This window comes from Pundamilia nyererei, unplaced genomic scaffold (genome assembly GCF_000239375.1).
Source record: "Pundamilia nyererei isolate P.nyererei 1_Seehausen unplaced genomic scaffold, PunNye1.0 scaffold00199, whole genome shotgun sequence".
Classification (NCBI taxonomy): Eukaryota; Metazoa; Chordata; class Actinopteri; order Cichliformes; family Cichlidae; genus Pundamilia; species Pundamilia nyererei.
Window position 1 is genome coordinate 1,017,268 of NW_005187600.1, and position 27,992 is coordinate 1,045,259.

General features: G+C 41.8%; 2 protein-coding genes and 1 long non-coding RNA gene across 4 annotated transcripts; 1 reads left to right on the forward strand and 2 right to left on the reverse strand.

The window, feature by feature from the left end:
• Window positions 1-1,174: 1,174 nt before the first annotated feature.
• Window positions 1,175-20,087, reverse strand: sin3b (SIN3 transcription regulator family member B). 2 transcript variants are annotated; one of them, XM_005747547.2, is made up of 19 exons: window positions 19,313-20,087; window positions 18,065-18,171; window positions 17,304-17,457; window positions 15,884-16,246; window positions 15,597-15,752; window positions 15,125-15,253; window positions 14,393-14,482; window positions 14,099-14,217; window positions 13,623-13,836; window positions 10,646-10,762; window positions 10,260-10,498; window positions 9,642-9,825; window positions 7,957-8,812; window positions 5,719-5,888; window positions 5,452-5,625; window positions 3,499-3,591; window positions 3,300-3,394; window positions 2,625-2,823; window positions 1,175-2,461 (listed from the first exon to the last, which is right to left on the reverse strand). In XM_005747547.2, exons 1-19 carry the CDS (start codon window positions 19,421-19,423, stop codon window positions 2,225-2,227), a joined length of 3,807 nt encoding a protein of 1,268 aa, XP_005747604.1. In that variant the 5' UTR covers window positions 19,424-20,087; the 3' UTR covers window positions 1,175-2,224. The 2 variants fall into 2 exon arrangements, with proteins under 2 accessions (XP_005747604.1, XP_005747605.1); XM_005747548.1 differs by lacking the exon at window positions 19,313-20,087 and adding an exon at window positions 18,760-18,935.
• Window positions 20,088-20,135: 48 nt separating this feature from the next.
• LOC106456417 (uncharacterized) lies at window positions 20,136-22,034 on the forward strand. Its single transcript, XR_001290548.1, has 2 exons — window positions 20,136-20,201; window positions 21,562-22,034. It is a non-coding gene; the product is annotated as an uncharacterized LOC106456417 (long non-coding RNA).
• Window positions 20,161-27,849, reverse strand: haus5 (HAUS augmin-like complex, subunit 5). The gene is made up of 20 exons (XM_005747546.1): window positions 27,653-27,849; window positions 27,435-27,564; window positions 27,290-27,352; window positions 27,060-27,092; window positions 26,903-26,927; window positions 26,654-26,786; window positions 25,994-26,153; window positions 25,819-25,900; window positions 25,313-25,404; window positions 25,175-25,229; window positions 24,942-25,069; window positions 24,763-24,844; window positions 24,145-24,299; window positions 23,690-23,852; window positions 23,379-23,459; window positions 23,097-23,242; window positions 22,843-22,939; window positions 21,510-21,648; window positions 21,219-21,351; window positions 20,161-20,423 (listed from the first exon to the last, which is right to left on the reverse strand). Exons 2-20 carry the CDS (start codon window positions 27,530-27,532, stop codon window positions 20,321-20,323), a joined length of 1,968 nt encoding a protein of 655 aa, XP_005747603.1. The 5' UTR covers window positions 27,533-27,564; window positions 27,653-27,849; the 3' UTR covers window positions 20,161-20,320.
• Window positions 27,850-27,992: the final 143 nt, after the last annotated feature.

Below are 27,992 nucleotides of genomic sequence, written 5' to 3' on the forward strand. Positions count from 1 at the left end.
CAAAACTACCGGACCCATTATATTTTGTTTTGTTGGAAAAGCGGACAATGATTATTCTTATTTAAATACAGAATTGTGCAAAAGTCTCATTTCTTTCCATTTTGCTCCGAAAATGGGAAATCGGTCCAGTAATTTATTGAAGCTTGTACAAACAGTGTAAAAGGCAAACAGAGTTTGTGCGTTTCTAATGAGCTTAAAGTCTATATTTGGCACCCAGTCTGAACTCTCTTAATTCTGTAAGTGTTCAGGAATAGTTCTGCAGGCTCCTTAGAGGACGTTCAGAGCTCTTCTTTGGATGTTGGCTGCCTTTGTTCTGTTGAGCTATGCTTTTACTGCACTGTCAGTATGTTTGGGGTCACTGTCATGCTGAAAAATGAAGCCATTAATAATCAGATGCCTTGCAGATGGTTTTACATGATTAAAATCTGGTGGCACTTTTTTTTGTTCATCAATCCATCAAGCTTGACAAGATCCGCAACACCACTGGCTTCAGTCTGCCTCAGATCGTGACACAGCCTATAGCCATATTTGGGCATAAAGACAAGGATTTTTAACCCAAAAAGTCAAATTCAGCCTCAGCTGTTGATTTTTGCTCCAGTACTTATGTAATTCGGCATACCTCAGCCCTGTTCCCGTCCTTAATAATTGCTTCTTTATATCCATATTTTCTCTGAAGCCATTTCTAACCAAGCTTTGGTGAACAGTAGATGGATCAACTGAAGGGCCAGATGTTCTCTCAGGTCCTGTTTCAGGTCATCTACTGTATGCAGTTTTTTGTAGATCTCTTTTTTACTCATCTAGTTTCCTCAATTTTCTAAATGACACAGATATTCTTTGATCACTTAGTTTGTTACTATTTCATGCCTGTCAAACTGTTTCATCTTTGGCATTTTTCATAGATTTCCACTAAGAAATGACAACAGATTCTGTTTTGTGACTGTCAAAACTTTTGCACATACCTTTAAAAATAAATGACTCTTTAGTTATCGAAGCAGCTGCAGGTTTCTACCATTGTCGTTTGAGCTCCAGGTTTTTTGGTCTGTCAGATTATCTCCTCTTTACAGGCTCCATCTGCGCACACAGACACTCCTCAACAGTGACTGATTTGCGTCGGCGAGGCTGTGTTGGTTAAACTCAACGACAAACAAGCTGCTAGTCAACATCTAAGAAGTTCACAACTAGGTTGTTTATTTTATGATAACTGATACAGGATAAATGTTATACATTCTATTTTAACACTGATATTTCGATTTTATTTTCAATGTCAGTATGCAAAAAAAAGAACAATGCAAAAATTAAACATTTGGTGATGAATATGATACATAATTTGATCTTCATTAATATTAAACCAATTAATCTTAAGGACTCATTGTTGCCCCAGTGATAACTTGTTTAGCTACAACACAAAAAAGGGGGAAATACAAAAAAATAAACAACAAACATCAAGAGTTGGCTGACAGCAAACACTGTAGAGAACCACATGATCTTTAGATGTGTAGATGCATATATAAAAATACAGGATCCCTGTTGTGTGTATATATATGCACATACAGTAATAACGCATTTACTATAGTTGCAGAGCCTGCAGTGGGCCTACAATTAGACAAAAATGAAGAGAGCAGGATACACATACATACACACGTTTACCATAATCTCCCCATATAAACACACAGAAACCAACCAACCGACCCACAGGCAGGCTCTCCGGCTTTAGAGGCTAAAAACTACATTTGACTTAAAAAAAAAAAAGAAAAAAAAGAAAAAGAAAAACAAACAGACATTCACATTTCTCAAACAAATCCCATGATCTCATTAGTCCTCACCTGATCAGCTGACTCAGCCGTCAGCCTTATTAACGTTACTGCCACCACAGAAGCTTGAATGATAAAGATGCTGAGGATGATGAACTCCGTTCTTCCCGGTGCGTTCCACTCGTGCAGCCAATCAGGGCCGAGCTGGCTCTCGTTGATTACTTCACTGTCTGTTGGCCCTCGTCCCCACATCGTCACTCCTCTCGCTCGCTCACTGACTCACTGCGTTTCTGCCAGTTTCTTCATCCGTGAGTCAGAGTGAGTGAGCGAGCACGTCGTGGAGACACGACTGCAGCTGTTTATGTCTGTGTTTAGTGTACGTATGTCCTTTGCATTCATGCATTTACCTGTGTGTGTGTGTGTGTGTGTCTGTGTGTGTGTGCACGCATTACTGTCCATCTCTGTGCAGGCCTCTACGGTGAAGAAGGGGCTTTGCTACCGCTGTAATGAACCTGGTATCTGTTGACCATCTGCCCCTTCACTTCAGTCGAGAGGCAGGTAGTCTTGCAGGGGATGAGATCCTCCTCGTCTTCGCCCATTAGCCAGTTCTGTACGGAGCGTTCAGCCGAGGCTGCAACGTGATTGGTCAGCCAGCTCTGGTGCCACTTGTCGAAGCGTTCGTGCTGGCTCGCTGCCACTCTGTGCTGCGACTGTGAAGGAAGAAGACAAACTGTCAGAGACTTGTCACTGAGAGACAAAACCGGATTTAACAAGCAGAAAACTAGCAGGGTTGGATTTCTTTTCTTCAGCAGAGCTCTGACGAGACCCACGCGGAGGACGGATGTCTAAATTTAAACTTAGATGCCAGCCTACCTTCCTGGCCTTGACGAGGGCCCCTCTGCGGTACATGTAGTCCTCAGAGTTCATGACAAACACCATCTTGTGAGTGTTGAGTTTAAAACGACAGTCGAGACTGCCGGCGTTTTCCACGCCCAGCTGGCGGTGCCACTCTCTCCTGCAGCGCATCGCCTCCACCTGTCGCACTTGCCAGCGGCGAAAACGGCGCAGGTTCCTGAAAAAAATGGAGACACGGTGCGGATTACAAAAACTGCCATGACATATTCTCAGGGTTCCTGAAAGACATCCGTTATACCCTGTTGATCTTTACAAATGTTATCTGAGATGACAGCAGATCTGTCATCAGATACCTTTAACAGAGCGTTCCCATAATGCTACCAGCTGAGGCACAACGAGCCAAACATAAAAACATGAAATCAATCAAAATCTATTTGGGGACACAGTTTTGCAAGTTTTACTTGATTTTTAGTTGAACAAATTCTGTCTAGTCTAATACACAAAAGAAATGCACCATCACAGCACAACGTTTATTAAAAATAAGACGCGTAACGCAGGAGGTGTGCACTTTGGTTTCTCTTTCCAAGTATAATGAAATATAATATATTACAGATTCATTTCCACTGTCACACCTTTATTCTGCTGTTATTTATACTGCCACATAAGTAGAAACAGTAGAAACATCTGTCATACCTGGGCAGAAATACGGGCTTGAAGAAGTAGCCCTCTGCTTGAGAGCACAGACTGGACTCTGTTCCTACAAACTGCTCCATGTAGCTCGACAGGCACTAACAGAGGAAAGTTCCAGCGTGTTTAATCAAAGTCCAGTTATTCATTTCCAAGTTTCTGGCATTTAAACAAGTTTAGAAATGGTTAATAAATAAGTGTTTACCTGAACATCTAGCGGGTCATCAGCCTGGGCCTCCTCAGTGTCCAGCAGCTCGATGGTCATTGTCACTTGACCCTTGTTTTGAATAAACATCACCTGATGACAAAAACGAAACACCCATGTTTGAATGACCTCACTACACCTGAATCAAAACTATGACCCAAACGTGTGACAAAGGCCTCTGCTTTACTCAAACAATTACTTAATAATAATAATAATAATAATAATAATAATAATAAATTGGATTTATATAGTGCTTTTCAAGGCACCCAAAGCGCTTTACAATGCCACTACTATTCATTCGCTGCCATATCACGCCATTGGCCCCTCTGGCCATCACCAGTAGGCGGTAGGGTAAAGTGTCTTGCCCAAGGACACAACAACCAGGACAGAGAGCCCGGGGATCGAACTGGCGACCTTCCGGTTACAGATGCGCTTCCCAACCCCCTGAGCCACGGTCGCCCCGACTTGACTGTAATTTCCCAAACTAAAGGCCCCACGTGGCTGCGTGGAGCTCGGCAGACCACAGTCTGAATGTTATAGCTGTGTACGGTCACTGAGGGGCAGTACCAAACATATTTGGAGCAACTAGACTATTGAAGGCCTTTATGGGGGTTTTTTGGCTGCTGTTGGTTCACCTTCATTGAACGTCTTTGTAGTGAAGCAAACAGTGTTAGAAACAAAACTGTCTGTGATTCTCATTCTGCTGTTCGGATCATTTTGTTATATTTCGTCCGCTTTGAACCGAGCTCTGGCTCATTTCCCATCTGTCTACCTACAACATCATCATCAGGTTTGCGTTGTTTTGGTAGAAATGCACACAAGCACATCTGCATTGTTTCACACACAAAATCTTTTGCTCTGTGTAGTAAAGTTCCTGCACGAATGGACATAAACGCAATGAATTCCTCTTGAGTCAAAGATGGACAGCAGCTCCCAGATATCTGGGAGAGAAATTAAAAACAGTCTGCACCCAACCAAAGAGAAGCCGAGATGTTGTAGCGTTCTTGGTTCTCAGTAGAACTGTGCCATATTATACGCATCATTTAAGAAAGTATACTTTATTGATCCCCGTGGGGAAATTCCTCTCTGCATTTAACCCGTTCACCCAGTGAAGCAGTGGGCAGCCATCGGGCGCCCAGGGAGCAGTGTGTAGGGGAGCAGTTCAGGGGATTCGAACCACCAACCTTCCGATCATGGGGCCACCACTCTACCTACTGAGCTATCCCTGCCCCAATAACAATAATACACCACATCTCCCCCCACCCTCCTCACAAAAGTGTTATACTGTGCGGTCAGTAGTACAGCGTTTCTCATCCCTAGCATGCAGATAAAATTAAAATTTAAAAAGATAAAATTACTGAACACCGTGCTGTTTTCTCAATTGAACAATAACATCTTTAAAAACAAAACAAAAACAAAGCAAGCAAACTGTTTCGATCCCAGAAAAGCATTTCCATTCTTCTACAACCGGTAATCAAGTATTCAACAGCTGTTATCAAAGCGTTAGTACCAGAGAAAGGTAGCATCTGATTACATTGAAGTGTAAACGTGTTTATCACGCTGTGGTACAGCTGGCTGTCATAAAATAATTTCAGGTCCACAAAAACGTAGTTAAATCTCAGTCATTAGTTGGAAGGTGAAATTTCAATCGACTGCACCAAAGGCCTCGAACAGCACGAGAAAAATGTAAAGAATGAATCCTTGGACTGGAGGAGTGAGCTGGCTTCTGTTTTCCTACAATCACGATCGCTGTCCGTAAAACATTCCTTTACAAAAACAGCTTAAGTGATGCACTTTCCTTTTATGGGTACATCTAGTCTTCTGAAATTTTTACCGTCCTGTGAAATCGCAGAGCAGCACATTTTTACTGCAGAGAAGGATAATCTGAAATAGTTTCACTACTTCAAACAACAGCTGTGTGTCAGGGCCAAGCGTTTAACCCACTGCGCTCACCTTGAAGCAGTTCTCTTCGGCCATCACTCGCTCAGCTTTCCACTGGTAGCTGGTCTCCCAAGCTGCTCTAACACACTGTGAGGACAGGTTTCCCCCGGCTGCCCCTCGTTTCCTCTCAGCCAGGTAAAGCTCAACCACTTGCAGACACACCTCGTCGCTCACCAGGTGCTGCAACTTTAGTCAGAGAGGTAAATATTAGAATATGCCAGTGTTCACATTACAGAGTCACGGGACTTAGAGAATTAACTTGTGTGTGAAACTGTTTACCTGTCGGATGATGTTGTGGATGACTTTGTCGATGGTGAAGCCGATATAGGCGTGGATGGTGAACATCTCCCTCAGCGTGTCCTCATATTGTGTAGAGTCCAGGTTGCCATCAAGCAAACTGCGCACCATATCGAGGAAAGCTGGGTAATACTCCTCTAACTCCACCTCACCTGTGGAAGGGGAAGGACAGCACTTTTGTTAGAGCAGCTTATCCGTGTGGATGTGCAGTGGAGACTAGGGCTGCACGATACTAGGAAAACCTGCGATGTGCGATAACTGTGATCAATATTGCGATAACGATATGACTTGCGATAAAATAAATAGCAAAACAAAAAAACAAATACATAATTTCTGTTTTACTGCAACAGTTTTATTTAAAGAAAGCTGCTGTATTAGCAGAGTAACACCAAAGTGCACTTTAACATTGAAACTGTCTGAGGCTTGAATTCTGAAAGACATCCTTCCCGGTCTCTAGAATTCGTTTTGAATAAACATAACACACTTGTCGGTCTTCTTTAAGATCCCAGCTGGCCAGCACCTCACGTGATACACGGGCTGTATTTTCACTAGTGTGAGAGTCTGGAAAACACACAGTCTCTAGACACCGTGTTTTCAGTTCAGGGTCTACGGTGAGGAAGTGCACTGTGAAGCTCATATATGGCTCCGTTGTACGACTTGATCATAGGTCTGTAGTTGTTGCGTAGTTTTCAGCTTGGCTCAGTTCAAACGTGACGGTCTTGCGGCATGTTTCGTACATTTGTGGAATGGCGACATGGGAAAAGTAGTTTCGTGAGGGGATGCGGTATCTCTGGTCCACTTTATGACTGGTGAAGCCCTCTCTGCTAACTGTATTTATAGGCATCATGTCTTTAGCCAAAAAAATGTGTAATGGCCTCTGTTATTTCTTTGTAGCGCTTCGACGTTTTCTCATAAGGAGTTCCACTTGAAAAACTCTGATACAGAGACGGCTGTTGGACTGCGGCGCTCTTTGTCTTAACATTAGCGACCTTTGTTTGGCTAGCCCGGTCTTTCTGGAACTCTTCAAACTGTTCTCTGTGGTTGTGTCGAAGATGATGGTGGAGTCGTGTTTCCTCTGGTGGTTGCCACGAGTGTTCGGCAAGTGTTGCAGAGCACCTGTGTTTGGAGAACGTCGTCTTTATCAAATCCAAAGTACCTCCAAATAAGCGAGGTACTTTTTTTTTTTTAGCCACGAGTATATAGTCAGTAGCGTTCTCGTCATGCGTCTCGCTCTCAGCCATTACAACTCTGACTCGGTGCTGCAGCGTTGTTCGCTCCCCACCTGAGTAGGAGGCGGGCCTCTAATCCATTTGATTGGCTAATGCCGTGAAGCGCTCTATTCGACTGGTCAAATGTGTAAAGGGGTTTCTTTGATCAGTTCGATTTATTGTGCAGGCCTAGTGGAGACCCTGTCCCAGCAACCAAAAGCAGTTATTTACAAAAGGCAGGCCTGATGTGTGTTTGAAGAACAGATTCTTCTGATCTGAAGAAGGGTTGCAGCAACAAGTCAGTTATCAGAAACTATCGGTTAAAATGACTAAATATTAGAAAGTTTCTCAAACAAGAGGCTTTTCTGTGTCTTATATTACAAGGAATGTCATATTGTGGCCTAAGACACTCTACATGTACAGCTTGTAATATGCTGAACAAGAATTTAGTTTGTTTTTGATAACCAGTAAACCTAGTCCTAAACAGACTTTTATAAAAGTGCCTTTAACTGGTCCATACAGGTCCTGCAAATCTGTTCAGAGTATCAAAAAGTCTTTCACCACAGATTTCTTCCCTAAACAAAACACAACAACGCTACTACAACACTCAGATTCTGAACAAAGTCAACTAAATAAAGGTTGACACGTAGCATTAGCAGAACGATCATTTTTCAAACGTTATTTTATTGCCGTGCTGTTTTAAACACTGAGAAATGTTTCAACATATCTGGAACATCATTCCCTTTAGCAAACATTAATCTTATTTAACAGTGTGACTGACACCAATTTAAAAGCACATTCTGATTCAGTGCACATTTATTGAAGCTAATTATCTAATCGTCTTGATGAAGTAACTTGTATATTACAGCGTGTGATTATTGCTCAGTGATCTGGAATAAAGCCACCCACACTGAGCTTACCTGTCTACATCACAGCTGACCAACCCCACTTAAAAATCAAACACCTGACGACTGTAAAGATGTGAGTAACTGTAAACATAGACTGGACTTACTGGGCTGCTTGAGGCGGAGCTCCATAGCGAGGTCACACGCCTTTTCCCTCCGTCCCTCTGCCATCAGCAGCCTCTCTCTGCTCTGCTCAGCTCGATGCTCCAGCAGCTGCCGTTCTGCTTGTCGGTAAACCCGCAGCAGCCGCGAACACAGAGTCTGGTGCAGCCGCAAAAAGAAATACCAGTTGTTGTTGACAAAAAACAGGTTGTAGACACCATCCAGCTCCTTTTGGTGCTCTGCTTCGGGGTCACGAAGGTCCACCTTCTCCCCGGCTGCACCCGAGCTCATCTCCATAGGTGTAGACCCCGGGGTCGGTGTGGATCCAGCAGGCTGGCTTATGCTGCTTGAGGTGGTCAAGGCTTCGTTTTCTGCAGGTTGGGATGGGCTGCAGCGCCTCCTCCTGGAATCACCGTTGAGCTGCTGCTGCGGTTGGGACTGGGTCTGGGACTGTGATTGGACAGGTTGGGGTTGAGACTGACAACTGCTGACTGCTGCTCCTGATGCATTATTACCATTTCCTCCTCCGCCTGCTGCGGTGGTGGCGGTTCCACCTCCTCCTTTATCGCCTCCCTCTTCCAGCTCAGCCTCCTCATCCGTCCATTCTTCAGTATCACTGAGCTCGCCGCGGCGGGAGAAGAACAAGTCTGGGACAAAGTGCTGGATGATGCGTTTGATGTGGTCCTTGTCATCTTTGTGAATAGTTGGTTGTCGTTTAACGTGGTAGATGATGAGTGAGGCAGCATCCTCCAGGATTTGTTTGTCCTCATAAGTAAACACCATGTGAGGTTCACTGGATGAGGCTGAACCATTACGGCTTTGCTGGCCAACACCACCTTCTTCCGTGCTCTGCTCCTGACGCTGAGGTAAAAAGAAGAAAATCAGACAGCAGAAGGAAACTCCTACAGGCCAAGCAGAAATACGGAAACCTTTGACACCAAGAGGTTTCACTGACCTCTGACAAATCCCTTCAACAAAGAAACCCCCACCTGCACTCAATGTCCTTTGACTGAAACACACCATCTTCATTATGAGCCATGGTGTTAGAGCAAAGCCACTTAAGCAAAATTATATAGCTCTGTTCTTACTACAAATGCTACTAGAGTAGCTTTGCATACTCACAATTCCTAATAATGTTAATTTATTTCAGTTCAGGCCCTCAACTCATCTCCTGTCTGGAAAAACTGTTTTAGCCCCTCCCCCTTTAAGCCCACCTTCCTCATAAGTTAGCTGTCCTCTAATTGGCTGTCCATGACAAACAAAAGGTTTGAACAGCAGGAGGCGGGGCTGGTGGTCAGAGCTTTGCCCAGGGATTTTGGCTCATAGGGATTACCCATCACGTATACAGACCTCAACAGGTCCACTTTAGTAACGTCAACGTGGACGCGAAATCCTAAAGAACCATCAGAAGTTTGAACAAGTTAAAATGTCAAATGTGAAACTTCAGTCAGGTGACGCATGTTGTGCACCTGACTGATGAACTGTAAGCACCAGAATAATCTTTTTAAATTTTAGAAAATGTGAGAGGATAATAGTCAGGTTACACTATAATGAACGCTTTTATACCCTCTCACTGAGTCTGACTCTTCTTATGATTATACAAAAGCGATTATGCAGGACTGCTATATCAGGCTTCACACCTCCTTATCTTTTCATCACCATTCAAGGTCGCGAATAGAGGAGTGTTTACCTCGTCGTAGATGCTTTCAATCTCATTAAGAAGACTTTTCGACCGCAGGGCCTTCATATCGTTCTGTTTGAAGTTGACTCCTTGGTGGTCGAGGGACTTCAGGTAGGCCTTCTCGTACTGCTCCCTCCAAATCTTATTGAAACCCTGCTGGGCCTCTCGCCACTCTTCCTCCTTAGCTTTCAACCTGGAGAGGAAAGAAAAGCTTTAAAGTTGATGCCTAAAAAAAACATTCATGTAGTTGAATCTATTTTGTCACCACAGTGCGTTTGTTTTTTCACATGTTAGACTGGAAGGAAAAAGGCAGTTCTTCGGAAAGCACTATTCGTGTAGCAGGGTGCACAAAGACCTCCATGTTGATACAAGGATCTTGCTCACGCTGTCAGCAGCTGAATATTCCCATCATATTGTCACTTGCTTAAATCTCTCAGCTGGTCATGTAAACAGAAGTATAATCAACAGTTTTCCTTCTATAGCCACAGTGATGTAAACATTAGATGTGTTGGTTCAACATCCTGCTATTTCATATGCATATGAAAGAATATTGTGGCTATAATGCTTAAAGTGTCTGCACATGTCAGACGTCACTGGGGAATTCTGAGATAAAGAGATTGTCCTGACCTCTTCAGCACCACAGGCACAGCAGTAGCAGGACTCCTCTTCAGTCCCTCGATGATCTCAGGGGCTTTGTCGCCATAGATACGATACACCGCACGACGCTGGATGACCTCAGAGGTGCCGCCCAGGCAGTCGTCTAATCTGAATCGGTCCTGGTCCTCTGGTGAGAGGCGAGAAAGCTTCTTCTGGACACTCTCTAGGACTCTGATGGTGGCCAAGTTTGTCTCCAGAACAACATCCAACTAAAGAATAAGTGTTAGAGACGGCTTTTAGAGGGCATCTTCTAAAGCTTAGCACCACGCGATATATGTGTTTAAGAATAAAACATCCTCGGGGTCACCAAATATATTTACTACTTGTTAAAAACGCTAACATTAAGATGCACATACCTCAAATCTTTCATCCTCACAGCGATGCAGCTGCTCCTCATAAGGAGTCTTCTTGGAGCTAACAAAGGTTGAATCTTCCGACCAGGAGGGGAAAGACACCCAGGTGTCATTCAATACCTGCACACATACAGATAAAAACACAAGTTTTCATGCCAGCACACTTTTCTGTGGTAACACTTTAAAGATTGCTTTTTATGCACCTTGATATTTTTACTCTGGACTTCAGAAAGTATAATTAAGTTACAATATGATCGCCTGATCAATCTGCTGTAGCACAGATCCCTTTAAGGCATCTTTCTACTGATTGGGTGCCCCTCACACACAAAATATTTGAAGAGAGGGTACGTGAGGCTGCCGTGCTGACAGAACGCCTTATCAAGAAGGCATATTTTAGGGGTATGCAGGAAAGGTTCAAAGCAGCCTGCAGGCTGAGCCTCAGCGATTACTTGTACATATGCTGCCTTTGTTATTTGAAACTTTTCTATGAGAAAAGGAAAAACATATTTAAGCTACATACTGCCTCCCTGTCCTTACTGTACTCATCTGATTCTGCATAACCATAATCCACTACCAGTTACCAGGCCATTAATTAGGATTTCTTTCCCTCAACATGCTCCTGATGACTGCTAAGTAATAGACGCTTCTGAAGTTACAATCCTAATATGGCAGTAGGGTCAAAGTTTCTATTAGGTGGTCACACGATGTGCATACTACTGAGCAAACAGTACGTCTGTGTATACATGTGCTCCTAACTGCATGTGTAACCTTTTGCCATGGGTCAACATTTTCAAAACAGAGTTCCTGTTTTTGTGTAGTTTGCACTCGAGACAGAAACACATGCACAAGCAATACACTTTCCCCCCGTTGGTTTCCCACCATTTCACTAAAATACAGGTGGCAATAAAGTGTGAGAAAATGTGGGAAGACTGACTCGCAGCTTCATTCAGACACGCCCACAACAATCAGAAAGAGAGCAATGATGTGCTCCACAAGATATTCACCATATCTGCAAAACGTTACATCAGTGATGCATAAAGTGGCATATGAGGTCAGAGTCTTGTACATCACTGTGGTTATTCAGAGTTTTGAAAAGGGAATAATTTATAGTGTTATTTTCTGTTAGATACTGATCAGGGATAGGGTTAGATGATCAACTGAAAGGTTCCATGTCAAGTCTTTGCTGGATTTTATTTTCTTAAGGACATGACTTTCAGATATTGTTCATCTACTGTAGAGAATTGTTTAGGTTTGACACTCATTTTGTCTGCAACCTGTCCGGTTTTCCACTTCCCTCAAACTTTTTTGCGGACACACTGCACACCATACTGAGAAGTGACAAGTTTCTGCTAATAGCTTTTTAGGAATTGACTTGCTGGCCTAGAAATACTATTTTATGCCTGTCAAGCTGTTCCCATCGGCGTTATACAGATTCAAAATGGCATGGTGCAGCTGTGTGCAGATCAACAATGGATCACATATCGAGTGCAGAGAGAGTATGAGCGTGCAGCGTTTAAAGCGTGGAAGTACTGACCTTACTTTGAGTTTGATTCCATAAAAAGTGACAAAAACATTAGTGTCCGCTGTGCGTGGGAAGAAAACTTCTTTTTACAGCGAAAAAACCCCTAAACTTCCAACAAGCACCGAGTAGCTATGACGTAATGGGAAACTCACAGAGAAACTCGCGGATTCTTCCACTGACCGCGGCACACCTGCACCAGGGTAACCCTCCGCCTACCCTAGTCCTGCTTTACAGGTGAAAATAGAGCAACAGGACCGCTGAGTCTTTGACTTTATTTATTTTCTGCTGTGTTTTACTTGCATCTATTTGAAAGACTGAGTGTAAACACAAAAAATATTTTATTTTATGTGCTGGAATGTGCAGAAAATAGGTTTAAATGTTAAACTAATTTCTTCCAGTCAGAGAATGTTGCAGATAATTAAATCTTTGCTTGATGCATAAAGTTAAAAGATTAAAACTAATAAAACAAGTTTAAAAAAAAAACTTTCCAATTGAATAAATTTTGTATGATGGATTATGCAGAAAAAGTAGAATTGGGCTGAAAGATCTATCACTTTATCACCTACTCAGGTTGTAAATCGTGTTTTTAAAAAGTAACTAAGTAACTAATTACTTTTGAAAATAAGTAATCAGTAAAGTAACAGGACTACTTTTTGGGGGAAGTAATCAGTAATTAGTTACTGATTACTTTTTTCAAGTAACTTGACCAACACTGGTTGCGTGTTACATGTAGACAACACCGATTCATCACTTGCGAACTTGAACAATTCAATGTTAAGTTGATCAAATTTGTAATTTAATATTCAAGTCAAACAAACTTAAAGAGGGAAAGTCGACACTCAAGATGTGATTTTGTAAAAGCCTGCGCGTTTACCTCAAGCAGCTAAAAGCATGCAAGCTGTAACTTATGGACTGATGTTTATCAACCAGGGTTGATGATGAAATAAATGTGGGGTAAAAACAAAAAAAAGAAAGAAAAGAAAGAAAAACTTGTCAGCAAGATTCAGCCCTGTGTGCATAAGAGCTTACTAACAGCAGCTGTTTTCATAAAGGAAGAGCTTCGAGACATCCTCATATTTGGCAGCCTGAAGGTGTGAGACAGAAACTTAAGTTGGCAACCTCGCCCACCCCCTCATGTTATGTGAGGTTTAGGGAGTCCTCAAAAACAATGACGTTCTTAGGTGAGCTGAGCGAGGGACAAAGGCACAAAAGAGGCATGCAAAGATAACAGGAATCATAATATTGTGCGTATCTAGACATCAGTTTCTATGCATGCAGTTCAAACTTGTGCTATGTTGAAAAAAAATAAACATTTAAATTCAGACATCAAGCCAACATGTTAAGATGCTGTCAAAGAAATAATAAGGAACAGATGAAAGGGGCTCAAATGCACACAGATAACTTTAAGAAATGAATGACGCAGTGGTCTTTGTTTGGTAAACTCTTAAGTAGATATACCTCCTTGCATAAGGCCGTGCGCCCACTGCATTTAGGCTGCTGGTAGGTCTTGGGCAGTGCTCTATAGCTGGACCCCAGGCGCTTGCAGGAGGCATAATCCACCTCCCTGCCCCCTCCTCCCTCCATGTAACGATCCGACAGCCCTGACACAGCATGAGAGAGCTCTTTGTCCCCGAGAAATGACTTGAACTGTGTGTACAGTTCAGGAAACTTCCTGCAAGGATATGGACAAAATTATTAATGACAGATAACTGAAGTACATCTGGTATTTTCAGCTAGTATAAAAAGCCCTGTGACGACCATTTAGAGATAACTTTCAAATTTGTAAAGTTGACCTGAATGTCATATCTGAAAACAAACAATGTCTTAATATTTGTTGCCATTTGCTTCACTAACACTGGATATTAGCATCATAAACCATTTCCACTTTAGTTTGTCTCTTTCTATCCATCTCAAAATTCTTTCCATCCACTCACCCCAAGAAAGGAGTAACAAGCTGCAGCAGCTCGGCTCCTGAAACGACTTCTTGGTTAAACAAGGCGATGCAGCGCAGGAAGTTCTCATATACTTCCTGGCTTTTAAACAGGCGACGAACCTAAACGACAGTTGGGTTGACAATAAAATTCGCTCAATCACTTTAAAAAATAAAAAAAAGTTTCAGTTAAAAACAAAAAGAAACAAAAAGAAAAAACATTATGGGATTAAAAATTTAGTATAAAAAATTAAATAAATAAAATCCAGAATTACAGCCCAGAAGAATAATCCCTCACCTTATCAAAGAAGGAAAATTCTCTTAAGACTCCATGTTTGCCAACCGAAGCAAAGGACTGATCTTTGGTACAGGAATACTTCATTTTTTTCTAAATAAAGAGAAGAATAAAATCTGAACATCACAAACTTGACCGCTTTTGGAAAATCCCAAACAGCTGTTGAAACTTTTAAAGAAAAGTTTGTGTTGTGCAACACAAAATTATTTTCTAGCAAATGAGTTGGTGCTGATGAAATGAAGTAAAGGAATGCAAATACTCTGTAATTATGTTACAAGCTTGTGAGACACATTTTGCCCAGCATGTTGCAGGCTGTAATGTCCATAATAGTAAATGACAAACATCACGGGGCTTACATGCAACACATTAACTTATAGAAATGACTCAATGTAACAGATTAAAAATAAACTGGTATTCAGTAAGTTCTCTTCAATTAAACTGTTACTGTGTTACTCAACAATTATGAAAATAAAGAAATTTACCAAAGTAAAAGCAAATAAAAAGTCCATAAGGGTAACAGTCGTTCTGTAGCGTCTGTAACAAGAATGGTGTCTTTCAAAGCTCCACCTCTCTCTCTCTCTTGTTTTTAATTAATTGTGAATACGTCAGAATTTTAGACCCTATTTCACAAGATGATGAAGTTGCAAAAACAATCATAAAACGTAGCATTTGAGCTCATAATGCACAGCTTTTGTCTCTTTCACTGACTGACCCGCTGAAGAGAGAAGAACTTACCTTGAGCAGTGGGGACATATGCTGGAGAAGTATGGGCCTCGGTCTCTTTTTGTTCTGTTTGGTTATCGTGTCCTCTTCCTCTGTTCTTTTCAGCTGCTCTTTCCCCCCGGTGAGCGAACTGCCTGTGAACTACAGAAGAGGAGGCACGTGGGCAAAAAATGCTCAGTAGTACTTCTTGGGACTTTGGGAACTTCTTAGAGAACTGACTGACAGAAATACAACGTTTTTGACAAGTTATATATTCAGCTGTTCAAAAGTGGCACTTCACTGTAACTGTGTGAATATTATCATGATGGCATTTCAGAGCCGTAAATATACAAAATGTCACTGTTGTAAACTGTGTTAAAATAACTGGAAATGAGAAATGTTGCTTTCGTGCCCGACTGCAAATTGTTTCTGTTCAAACTGTGCAGATTTTCATCTCCTTCCCAAGTGGAACATCAGAAATCTCCGTCTATGCTGCGCAACTCACCAGTGATCTCTTGGCATCGGGCAAGAATTGTCCAAACTCAGCCAGCAGGTCTTCTTGTCCCTTGAAGAGACTGGCAACTTTAGAAAACACCTCATCTTCTGTCATCCCACTGCTGCCTCGACTGCCTCGACTCTCCTTCACCTCCAGCTGTTCCTTCTAAAATGTTATAGAGATATAGGGGAGACACACACACACAAAATAAAAACAAAACTCAGAAACTGCAAATAAAAACCCAACACCTTTTATGCTATGAATATGCAGTATTCATGGCCTTACTTCTACAGTACCTGATATGTGTGAAGAATTTCTAGGAAGGCTCTATAGATCTCTGGATGGTCCAGGAAACGGTTTTTAATCTTGTTGACGTAGCTGATGGCGCTATCAAATTCTACAGGGCTCGTCTCTGAGGCAGGCGGGGACACAGATGAGGTGGCTGCTGGATTTTGGCTCTCTCTGCTGGTCAGGGGAAGAGAAAGTCTGCTGGGAGGCTCTGGAGGTCCTGCTGCTGATGAAGACAGGGGCTCTGTTGTGGCCACCTTGACTTCACTGGTCTGGGCAGGTCCCACTTCAGAGTGAGAGGAAGAGGCGCTACCCGAGGTTGCAGCAACAGCAGGAGCGACAGGACTCTTCCCCTGCGGGCTTGGGGATACCTGCACAGAGATGCATTAAGAAAAAGACTGTTTATTTACGACTTGGGGAGAAATATCTGTTTGTATATGCCGGTGCAGGTGCAGCTAAAATGATGACGTAAACCAACTTTAATGTGCTTGTGTTGCTGCAGAAATATTAAACACTCAAACATAAGTTGGCTCTGTGGGTTCGTTTTAAATCCCTCCCTTAGCAGTGTATAAACTCTATATAACACAATAACAATTGTAATTGTAGACAAAAGGTACACAGTAAACATAAAGCACTAAATATTAAAATGATTTAACAGAAAAAGTTTACATAAACTTTCATAGGTTTTAGAAAAGAAACGCATGCATTATGCATACTTTATGCCTAATGTTCAGAAAGAAAAGTGACTGGATGTTTATATGAATGTACTTGTAATCTAAAGTCAGTATTAAAGGAAAGTAGTTCTGATGCAAATCCCAAGTCACACTAACATTACACCTAAGATTGCCCAAATCCCATTATCTTGCCATCCACTACCTAAGCACGATCCATCTCTCAGAACAAAACATCCCTGGAAGTTAGTTCCCAGCTTTTACTTTAAAATAATAAAATTGTACACAGAAACTGAAGGAGCTGACACATATAAAAGTTTAACTCAATCTGACACGGACCAAATGCCACAGAGTGAAATCATTACAAATTCCTCAGTGTAGTCGTTTTTGTGTCACACCGTAAAATTCTTTTAAAGTCTAACATAGATTCCTAATCTCTGAAATTCTTTTTATATACAACTTGTATATATTTGGCTCTTTGTGATGAGATTTAAGTGCTTGTTTCAGCCAAAAATGCACAGGAAGAAGCAGAACTCCAGCTGAAATTTTGTTAAACTACAAAGCTGCTGTCACATTTTGTAGTGAAATCTTCGTGAGGGCTTTTTCAGGTAGATCATTCAGCTGAAGTTCAGGGCAGTAGAGCCACACCTGTTTCCTCCGAAGATGTTCTGTGGTCTTAAACATATAATGCTGTCAGCATACACTGCTGTACATTGCTTTACTTATATCTGATATCTCTTTAAAAAGAGCATCTTACCTGTGCAGAGAAAGGAGACTGAAGGAAAGCCATCCCATTCTTAGGGACCTCTATCCGATACCCCGGTGGCAAGAAGGCATTGAAGCCCAAGACGAGGTCTGGGTGTCCATGAAACAGTTGTGATACACGGTTTATCACTCCCGGTGTGTCGATGCTATTTCAGAAGACATACAGATAGTTTAGAAGTTTGGTTGAGAAAGATTGATTAACTACTTCTCTCAAACACCACAAAGCAAAAACAGAAAACAACTTATTAATAAGCACTACACATGTTAGCTTTAAAGAAAAAGGAGCAAAGAGGATTTGCTTTTAGTCCTCGTTTCATTTCAAGATAATAATACCAGTTGCATAATTACAGTAAGAAGCTATGTGCAGTTTCATATGCACTGATAAACTCCAGATTGTGAAACAGAACTAGTCAAGGATTAAACAGCACAACGTAATGAAACTCCATAAACAAGCAGCACACTCACCATCTAAAGAATATGTATGGGAATGTATGTCATTAAGAATGCATTACTAGAACTCCCATTACTTCTGGTTTTCACCCTGGCAGAAGTACAGCTGCCAGTTGGTCACAAGATTATACAAAAACCATCAAGCTGAATTTCATAAGACTTGGTGGCGTATGGGTAAATGAAGATCCCACTGTATTTTAAAGTGGATCTGGACCACCTCCCTTAAAAACTGCACAACAGAAATCAGTGTGCTCCCTGTGTAGTAGTTACTTGTGGTTTGTTTGCATAAATGCCCAATGATACCTCTGCGACTTGAACTCCTTCATGATGTCGAGAAACTTGTTATATATCCCAGGGTCATTCGCAAAACGAATTTTGACTTGGTCCAGATATGACAAGGCATCTTCAACCTAAACATGGAGAAGAGGAAGAAAAAACATCAGTACAGAACAAAGCACAGGCAGTCTCAGCTGGATGTATGGAGCAGCATTTTCCCCAGAATCCAGCCACGGTGCTCACGGTGGATGATTTTACAGCTACAAAGCTTGTTTATAGATTTCAAATGCTACGTTTTGCATTATTAATAAATGCATTTATTTCCGATTTGTACTATAAAATTACAGGTAGCCCCATCGTACAGATTTGTTTCAGTGCTGCATACGTGAAGTTACGTGAATGCTGACTGATTTGTTCACTATCAGCCAAAGTGCAACATCAACAAATCCTCTGGTTAGCAGTACAAGCTGTACAACTAACGCTAAAATAAATAAATAACTGGGCATACACAAGAGACACCAGGCAGCTTTTGTTCATTACTCCACTGCTTTCTTTCGCTACCACAGCTAGGCTAGTTTAGGTTGCGCTAAAGGGGGAAAAATGTCTTCACACAAGCCATTGTCACAAATAGTCCACATCTTAAAGAGGGTTGTTGTAGCTAACGTTTAGCCAGGAGCCAGTCGACTCACGATAATAACTCCACCAACACTTGCAACACCTACCCGCATACAAATTTATACAATATGTTTAGTCACAGCTGGTCCCCGGCCAACAGTGTCGCGTTGGCAAAAACAGTACGACATATTAAAACACTACTATAACAAAGAAACGTGTACTGAAGCTGCTAATGAAGTGAAATAGCCGTTCTTGGCTAGCCTGGCTGACGTCCTCCACTTTGTTCGGGTGGCTGAAAAAACGAACAAGGAGGAACTTCCCACAAGCGAGGTCTGAGTTAACGTTTGCTCACAGAAGCACTTATTGATATGGCAAATGAGAAAGTACCACTAACTGTGCCACTCCACTGTCACTCGCACATCCACTAAACGAAACATAGCTTCTAAATCCAACATTAAATGTTAACGTTAGGCTGTTTAGCAATGAATTACTTTTAATAGGCCAGCGAGCTAACTAACGTTAGCCAGCCGTTCCTTTCACTACTCTCGACGACAGAAGAGAGAAAGAGAAAAAAGCCTCAAATCCAATGCAATGATCCGACGAACAAAATGGTTCTGACTCTCAGCCACTTTTCCCTTGTCATGTCCGTTGTCTCCTTACCTTCAGCTTCTGGAAGTGCTGCTGCTGCACTTGCTTTTGTGTTATAACGTAAGGCTTGTCTTGAATTTGGTTTATTTGCTTCGCGGTGCTGTGCGCCTGAATCTTCGCCATTATCCCGGCGACAGGAGGCTCGAGAGCCGCTACCACAACTTAAGAGGGAAGCTTCGGCGTTACCTCCAGTTGTTGGCTAGCCGACAAACCTTGCTCTCGGTCGGGAAGCCAGCCTGCCAGCAAGCAACCCTACTCTGCCTAGCTGGACAGTCTAGGTACAGAGGCAAAAAAAAAAAAGGACGGGAAATCCAGCAGAATGAAGGTTGATGACAGACAACCTGCTACTCTCGGTGACTTTGATGAAACATCACCATCGAATTAAACGAGCCCAGGCAAGAAGTATCGGAAAATAAGCCCAGAGACAATGGTTACCGTTTTTCGTATTTAAAAAAAACTAAAGCCTGTCTCTTTAAATTCGGCGGCAGCGCTCTGTCTTGGCGTCCGGAAGCCAGAGTAGGAGTGAAAAAAAAAAGTGAAAAATTGAACTGCGCAGTCGCAGCGATGGGAGGAGCTGAGTTCACAAGAATCAGATTGCTCCACTCCCCCTTCACTGCTACAAAGGAGCAGCGCTACTCCATGCAAAGGATGGCTGCACACTCCACAACGGTGCCCACGGAGCTCGACGGTGGACCGAATGCCGACTGTGAGAAAGATCGATACATGGCTATTGATAGACACCTACGGCTCATTCAGAGGGCATTCACAATGGATTCAGCTTGGTTTTCCAATGCGGGAGCCAGAGGCAGTTTTAAACAACTTTAATGGATATGAGGAAGCAAAGAAGAAAGGAACACGTATTTTGCTTCGAAAGGGTTTATTAGTGACTGATTTACACATGGTAAGTAATGATGACAAATGAGAGAAAAAAAACAAACACAATTTGTGCATTAAATATCTACAACACAGTGTTCATTCTACCACTGAAAGGTGCTGAAAGGAATCCATCACAGTATTAAACTATGGGGACTTTGCTGCTAGTTTCCACCTTTGTAACCACTGCTGAAAAGTCAGTCCTCCTTTACTGACCTCGGGAAGGACATGCTGGGCTGGCCTTTCCCACCTACAACACACAAAACAGGGAAGTTAACTAGAGAATGAGATGCTGGACTACTGAGCAAGGGCATGAATGGAAAATAATTAGAGCCAATAAATTCAGTTAGATATTGGCCTCAGATGTACTAGCATGAATTTTATTTTTTTTTTAATTCAAGCCATGAAGTCATTTAGAAATGGTGTAATCACCTGTCTGTAGATAGGCAAGTTGACAGTAAGGTTTAAGACTTCATTTACTACCAAAGAATTAAGAAAGCTGGTCTTTTTTGAAATAGTTTGAGCTGCAAAACTATAATTAGATGACTTAAACCACTATCAGTCAGTTTCCGTACCTGGATTAAGCTTCTACATTTAAAAAAAGAAAAAAGTCAATAATAATCAGAATCACTGACCAGGTGTAATTTATCCATTGCATTACGGAGACCAGTTAAAAATGGCAAGTACATTTATCTCTCCATAATGGACTCCAGCAACAAAAGCCTAGTCAGACAATCAATGAAAGATCATTAAAACTGCCTAAATCACTTAAATTTGGAAAGAAAAAACACTTACAAAAGTGTGCACGAATAATCTTAGTATTGTCTAAAGGTTAAACCAGGAAGTAGTTCTAATGAGTGTTTAAAACATGCTCTTTTAGTGAGAACTCGTCCATTCACTTGCAGATGTTGTTCAGGTAACCGTATCACTCTAGGTAATTCCCAGATCTCAATTTGTAAAAATACACCCAGATTAGAAAGGAGAAATCTCGATTAAGCAGCAATTAAAATGATAACAGGCTATCGGTTTAAAAGATGCGTCTCACCAATAAGAGATGGCGGTTTTGACTTGGTCCCCATAAGAAAGGCCCTGTGCACAGCGGTGAGTGAGCCCTCGGACTCTTGGTACCAAAGACTTAAGAAGCTTTTGGTCCTCCTCCATGACTCTGGACAGGAGAGCTAAGAGTGCAGACAGACAGCAGTATGTTACTAAAAATCCACTGAGCATTTTATTTTTTGAGGAAATTTCTCAACATATTAACACCAAACACTGCCCTCATTTGTGTTTAAACCAAATGCTTTAAATCTCTTATCTCCCGATAAGTTCTCCTGGTTACCCTTTTGATCAGATGCCTCCAGCTGATCCGCTTCCTTCTTTATCTTCTGCAGAGTGGCAGAGTGAAGCTGAAGTAACTGACGAAGAAAACGCAGCTCAAGCTGTTGTGAGCGAGATCGGGAACACAACTCCTCCGGAGCCTGAAGTCGGGTGTGAAAGTCAAAAACGTTACTAGTATGCAATATATGAGGAAAAATAAAACAGTGAAAAAGGACACCTCCCAGCAGCTTTGGTACATGGAACTCTATTTTCCTTCTGCTCAGTGAAACTGACTTTCAAAGATGCAATTTTTATCATCCCTGGTTGTGAGGGGTTCAGCATCGATCAATGACCGTCCGTTACAATCACTTAGGCCACATTTAAGAATTGGCTGCAAACACTGATTTTGTAGAAAATGATTTGAGAAAGATCCAGAGGAAACATAAGTGATGTTAGGATAGTGAGACAGTCACCAAGTCCCTTTAGAAGATTTCTTTGGAGGCCATTACCCAGGCAGCATGACTGAATAAACGGTTTGTTTTAGTGACTGAAATTACAATTTGAATATTTTAAAATAATACAACACAAAATCATGATGTCACCAGTTCAGAACAATGCTCCACTGACTAACATCTACTTTTACTGAAGCAAATGACTCAGTCACACTAAAGCAAGATCATCATAGCAACCTCCTTTCAGCAAAGGAAGGAAGGAAGGAAGAATGAAGTGGTTGCCCAGTGACTGCATTGAATGTTTTTAGCGTTCAGCAACCAACTCCAGCTGGACGCCCTGAGTTTGAGTGTGCAACACTTCCAAACTCTGGCAACCACCTTCAATCACAAGGCGACTGCAAAGGTTGTCTGCAAATAATCGGTGTCTAATTTACGAACACGGACAATCTGCCTGAACGATGCAATCATTCGGAGTCAGCTGAACAGAAGAGCTCGTCTGCAGAGCGTTCAGAGGAGCCTATCAGGTCCAATTTCACTGCGTGTTATACCTGTATAACCATGCACGTGACAAATAAAGAATCTTGAATCTTCATTTGTAAGAGACGACTCCAACTGCCTGTCGATTTGCAATAAACAGCTGACCTGCAGTAACTACGTCGCAATTTGTGAAAGAATGTTTTAAACCTATGAGTTTCTGGCTGGGCTCTCAATGCAAGTAATTAAATGAATTTCTGTGGTATTTAGATGGTAAGGGAGGGACACAGATTTGCAATTTTCACTAAATAATCACCATATCATCACAAACAGATTGCAACCGTAGCAAAACATGAGCGTGAGAGCGAGCCGAATCAAAGAGAAAACAGTAAAACTGCAATAATTTACATATTAAATGCCAAAACTCACCTTGTACAGAGGGAATGCCAGACTCTGACACACGCTGCTGAAGGTCGGGGACCGCAAGCGATGGATGGACAACCACGATGCAGGAATTCGTTGCATACTAAACAAAACAAAATGGAATTATATTTCTGGTCAGCGAATGTCACCGCTGGACAAGGACAACAATTAAATATGTTTTTGTTTTGATTCACTGCAGCTGGGCCACAGATGTACCACCAACGAGGCAAATAGAGGGATACCAAGCAACATGCTCATACCCTTCGATAGTTCTGCGGTCCAGGGAAAGAAGTGAAACTGTTCCCATCTGTCTGGCCTCCTTAGACACAGCGTTCCTTAGACTGTTGGCTGCAGTGGTCACATCTTCAAACTGTGCCACTAGTTTTGCCTGGATGAATTCCTCTAACTGAGACAAAACACAAAGATTAAAATCCTCAGAGTGCTACAAAAAAAACCCATAAGAATTAAATTTTAGTCACTCTCGTTTTTCACCCCAGACTGAAGCCTCTCATCAAACATATTTCACTGTCATTGATCCTGACCTCTCTGTGAAGATGAATCAGCTGCGTCTTGGCTGTCGAGTTCCCCTTAATCAGACCTCTGATCTGCTCTTGTCTGAGAAGCTATAAAAACAAGAAAGCAGAACATGATTATTTTTATGATCAGAATCAGAAAGGGTTTTATTGCCAAATGTTGAGCAGGTTTACAACATTAGGAAATTGCTGCGATGATGTGACAAATGCTGACAAAAAGTCAGTCTCCTCACACCTAGCAACCATCTAGACCACAGATCTACAATATATAATGCATGTAGAAAATATTTCATCCCAAAATATTGTCTGTCAACTCTCACCACTAGTTGTCTGAAGTCCAGTATGCTCTGCCACTGCCTGCGAAGGCTTCTTAGCGCCTCCTGTCGACTTTGGGCATGTTGGTCAAGTTGGATGCAGCGGTCTCTGATATAATCCCTGGAGGCTGCCTGCATCACACACTGCAGTTCCACCTCGAGAGCTGATCTAACAGTTCAGAGCGCAAGGAAAATAAAAAGCATGTAGAAGACGAGACAAAATTATTGCCTCTGAAGATATTACCACTAATTACCGGTAAAATGAGCTCACATAGCTGTTTTCAAACAGGATGTAAATACAAAGTTTAAAAACATTGTAACGTTCAGATAAAAACAACAACAATAACAGTGGCTGTTTGTTGCCCCCCCACACACACAGAAACCCAACTCCTAAGGTGCAGTACTGCAAAAAAACCATGAAATGTATGGCAAAGGCAGAGAGTGAATTGGAATGAACTTACAGTGCCAAGGAATCATCCTGGAGCTCATCTCTAATACTGGACACCTCGAGCTCAGCGTCCTTCTTACGGGTTTGCAGCTGGTTTTTGAGCTGCTGGACTCTGGAGCGAGTCTGGGCCAGTTCCACCAAGTTCTGCTCCACTTCTTCCCAAGCAGCCTGCAGCAACAATCACATGCGGGTCTATGCATGAAAAGTTACCAATCGCAGATTCCAGGAAAAAGAAAGAGATGATCATGGTTCGATCAAGATTTTATGTATCAGGACATAATGTGTGAAAAAATAAGTCCACTCTTACTGCTTCTGTTTATTTCATTCACTGATCATCAGCAAATGTGACACTGTTGTTAAAGCTGGTTCTACAAGCTACTGAATCATATGGTGTGTTTAACCTTTGACACTGTTTCTGCATTTTGGATTAGTTTTTGTTAAATCAACAATGATATGGTTTAATATGACATGTGCTATTGTTGGTATTTACCTCATTTTAAGACCAGATTATCTTTATTATGTCCTGATATGTAAACTGTTAGAATTAACAGGGGGTGTGCTATTTTTCATCATGATGGTATGAACATGGTTTTGTCTACGTTACTATTGGTATACTGCAATGTGACCGCACCTCTAAGAGGGTTTTAACTGGTGGCAACTCATTTTCCTCTTCTGCTGACATATCCAGAAGGTGATCGCTTTCATAGCGGAACCTGCATGTCAAAAAATAAATAAATACATTTTTAAAATGCATTACACTGGAAATCTGGAAGCATAACATGAAATGAAAGATCCCAGTCACTGCCTTACTGCAGAGCTGTTACATCCCGTGTCACGTCCAGAGACGACAGTTTCTCCTCCAATACCTTCTGCTCTCTTGAAGCCAAATACTGCAGCGCTGATAGAACATGGTTTGGAGGGTAAGTACCCAACACGTTCTGGTGACACAACAAGCAACAGCGTGTTAATGCAAAGTCAAAATTAAAGACAGTGTTAACACAAATACAAAAATATTTTGTAAAATCAGACACAAACACACCAACCTCAACAGCACTCAGCCAGTACTGGAATACAGCAGTCCGCTGCTCACGGGTCATACTACAGGGAAAACAAACAAACAAGAAACTAAATACATTTTAAAAGCTGAATAACTTAAATCGAGTACAGTCTGCGGTCCTTACTGTGTGGCTGCAGAGTGCTGTGTTTTCGATTCGCACTCTTGTAAAGACTGATAGAAGTGGACCCTGTCGTCACACAGCTCTCTCACATCGCGCTAAAGAAAGAAAACAAAAGTAATGGATGATTTCATGAAGTCAGCAGCTGATATGCTACAGTTGCCTCGGTAAGCAACTGATTCCAGATTTGTGCGAATGTTAACATTTCTCCCAGCATACATTAGGTAAGGTTAGGTGAAGTAATGTTGGGTTAACACCAGTGTGTGAATGGGTGGATGACTGGTTGGTTAAAGCACTTTGGGGTCCTTAGGGACTACCGGTAGTAAAGCGCTATACAAATACAGGCCATTTACCATTTAACTGGTAACTATAAATTGGCCCCAAGTCTGAATGTCTGTCTGATGGATAGAAAACACACAGAGTCCCTCCAAAGCAGCTATATTTGCTATTTCTGTCTGATAAACATTCTAAATTTTAAACTTAAGTAAAATACAGATTCGGGCATGTTTTACCAGAACTTGTGCCTCTGTTGCCACTTTGACATTGAGGCTGTTGCAAGAAGATTTATCAAACAGCACTTCAATTTCTGCTTTTCTGCAATAAACACACACACACACAAAGAAAAACATGTAAAAGGCATCGCGGCTCGTTTTCACTTAAAATGTATTAGTAAATGTTTTGTCTTACCTGGCCATCTGTTCCAGAGCCTGGCAGTGCACACTGATCTGTTGGACATCATCAGAAAGATCCTTGCAGCTCGAGATGCAGCGCTGCCTGAAAGCCTGAAGCAGCAGCTCTCTGCGTTGGCCGTCTTCCACCTGGGCCCAGGTTCGACTGATAGAGCTCTCTGTGTAATCACAGCAGAAAATGCAGCTATTAAACGCAAACGGCAAAATAGTAGAGAAAAACCATTTCTGCCGTTCACCCTCAACAAAAGTTAAAGAAGAAAGATCTTTTCACAGCCATGTAAATTAAGTTGAGAAAACTGATATCACCGATTCAACCTTTTCAGCACTTTGTGGTATAACTAATATATTTGAGCTGAACCTGTCATCATGTGAAATGTGTGAAAAAGATATTTTTTCAGAACTTCTCTCATTTTAACTTTAATTATTTTACCTTTATATAAGAAAACAATCACACAGTGTAACTCAGTACCTTTTGAAACAAACATACACAACATCAGACATGTTTGCATCTAATCAAAGTAGTGACAACACATCAACTGATGATTTTGAATTGAGCATAGGTGTGAGAATGACCGGTTGCTGTCTCTGCGTTAGTGTCCAATGTGCACTGTGGCGGAATGGCTGGAAGTCCTGCCCACAGTGTATATGATGGACTAACCTTGTGTGGCCATCTGCTCCTCTGTAACACTCATCTGAGAGTCCAGGTGACTAATCTCTTCTTTCAGCTGCTCTATCTTCTTCTGGAGATCTTTACGCCTTGCAGCCTCACTCTGGCCCTCAGCCTGACAAGACTGCACACCAGTAAACACAAACATAGCTTTTACAGACACTCCACTTTGTGAAGCGCAATCACTAACAATTAAACTAAATTATAACTGCTGGGGAAAAGAAATAAGTTGCAGCCTACCTCTTTGTCTTGAAGCGATTTATACCTAATAACAATGTCAAGGATAACAGAGCAAATAAATAACAAGGAAAGGTAACATTCAGGTCCGGGAGAAATTTATAGTCTGTTGGAAAGAAGCTGGAAGCTTTGCAAATCAAGTCAAGACCAAAAAGGATACCACTGAAGATTGCCACGCATGATCCTCACATTCCTAAAAAGACAGAAATCAGTCAGAGGTTGCAGTTTATTTTAGAAAACAGGCCATTCATACAAATGTTTTTTCTTTTGTAATGAACCAGAGTCCTGAGTAAATGTTTGAGGACAGGAAATGAGCCGTGCTCTCGTTATAATTTAGTGATCAAAAGGTTTATAAAACAAAACAAAAAGCAAGCGGGAGCAAAGTCTCACCTTTGCTGGAAAACATGCTGGGTGACATATTTCCATATCGACTTCCCCGTCCCAACACAGAGTCTGGAAAACAATCAACATTAGTTCAAGGCTAAAAAGTTAGGTAATAACATTGATGACAGGTCATATAAGTGTAGATACCTACGTTTTAAAATAGCTGTCATTAGGCAGCCTGTCCGGGGGCAGCCCAAACTCCTCTGTCGCCCAGCGTTTCAAGTCCTGAACAAGATTTCTGTCTCCCATCCTGACAAATAACAGCGGGTAACGAGCTAAAGCTAGAAACAACAACAGGAGACTATTATCATCAGCCAGCGTAGTTAGCTTAATGAGTGCACGTAATTCACAGATGTCCCTCCAACTTACCGTGCTCCCACGAAAGATGCCTCTTTAATTCAATAAAAACAGTTTACGGCGCTAAAACGGGAATATTGTTTAACCTAAACCTACTCAAACTTTCAAGTTCCCGCCTGTCGACAGCATTTCCGATCAACGACCACAGAGGAAGAGGAAAAAAGTACCGCCACCTGCTGGAATGGGAGAGCAATTACAACTACAGCCATTTGCTGTCATCAGCACAGACTGTGCCTTAGCTTTGATTTTACACAAACATCTCACATAATGAAAATCATGTAATGATCCAGAAGCCAATATTCATTTTTTTTTCAAACGTGGAGATAATTTAAAAGATGTTGTTTGTCATGTT

Coding starts and splice junctions, on each gene's coding strand:
- sin3b (XM_005747547.2), bottom strand. CDS start 19,423: ATGGCGAAGATTCAGGCGCACAGCACCGCGAAGCAAATAAACCAAATT. Junction 16,247..17,303: donor AGTCTCCTTTCTCTGCACAG/GTAAGATGCTCT, acceptor ATCTCTGTGCAG/GTATCCCCAAGCCCGCAGGG. Junction 10,499..10,645: donor GTGAGGATGAAAGATTTGAG/GTATGTGCATCT, acceptor CTTATTCTTTAG/TTGGATGTTGTTCTGGAGAC.
- haus5 (XM_005747546.1), bottom strand. CDS start 27,532: ATGGGAGACAGAAATCTTGTTCAGGACTTGAAACGCTGGGCGACAGAG. Junction 24,300..24,762: donor CAGTTAAAACCCTCTTAGAG/GTGCGGTCACAT, acceptor TTGTTGCTGCAG/GCTGCTTGGGAAGAAGTGGA. Junction 20,424..21,218: donor AAAACCGCCATCTCTTATTG/GTGAGACGCATC, acceptor TGTGTGTTGTAG/GTGGGAAAGGCCAGCCCAGC.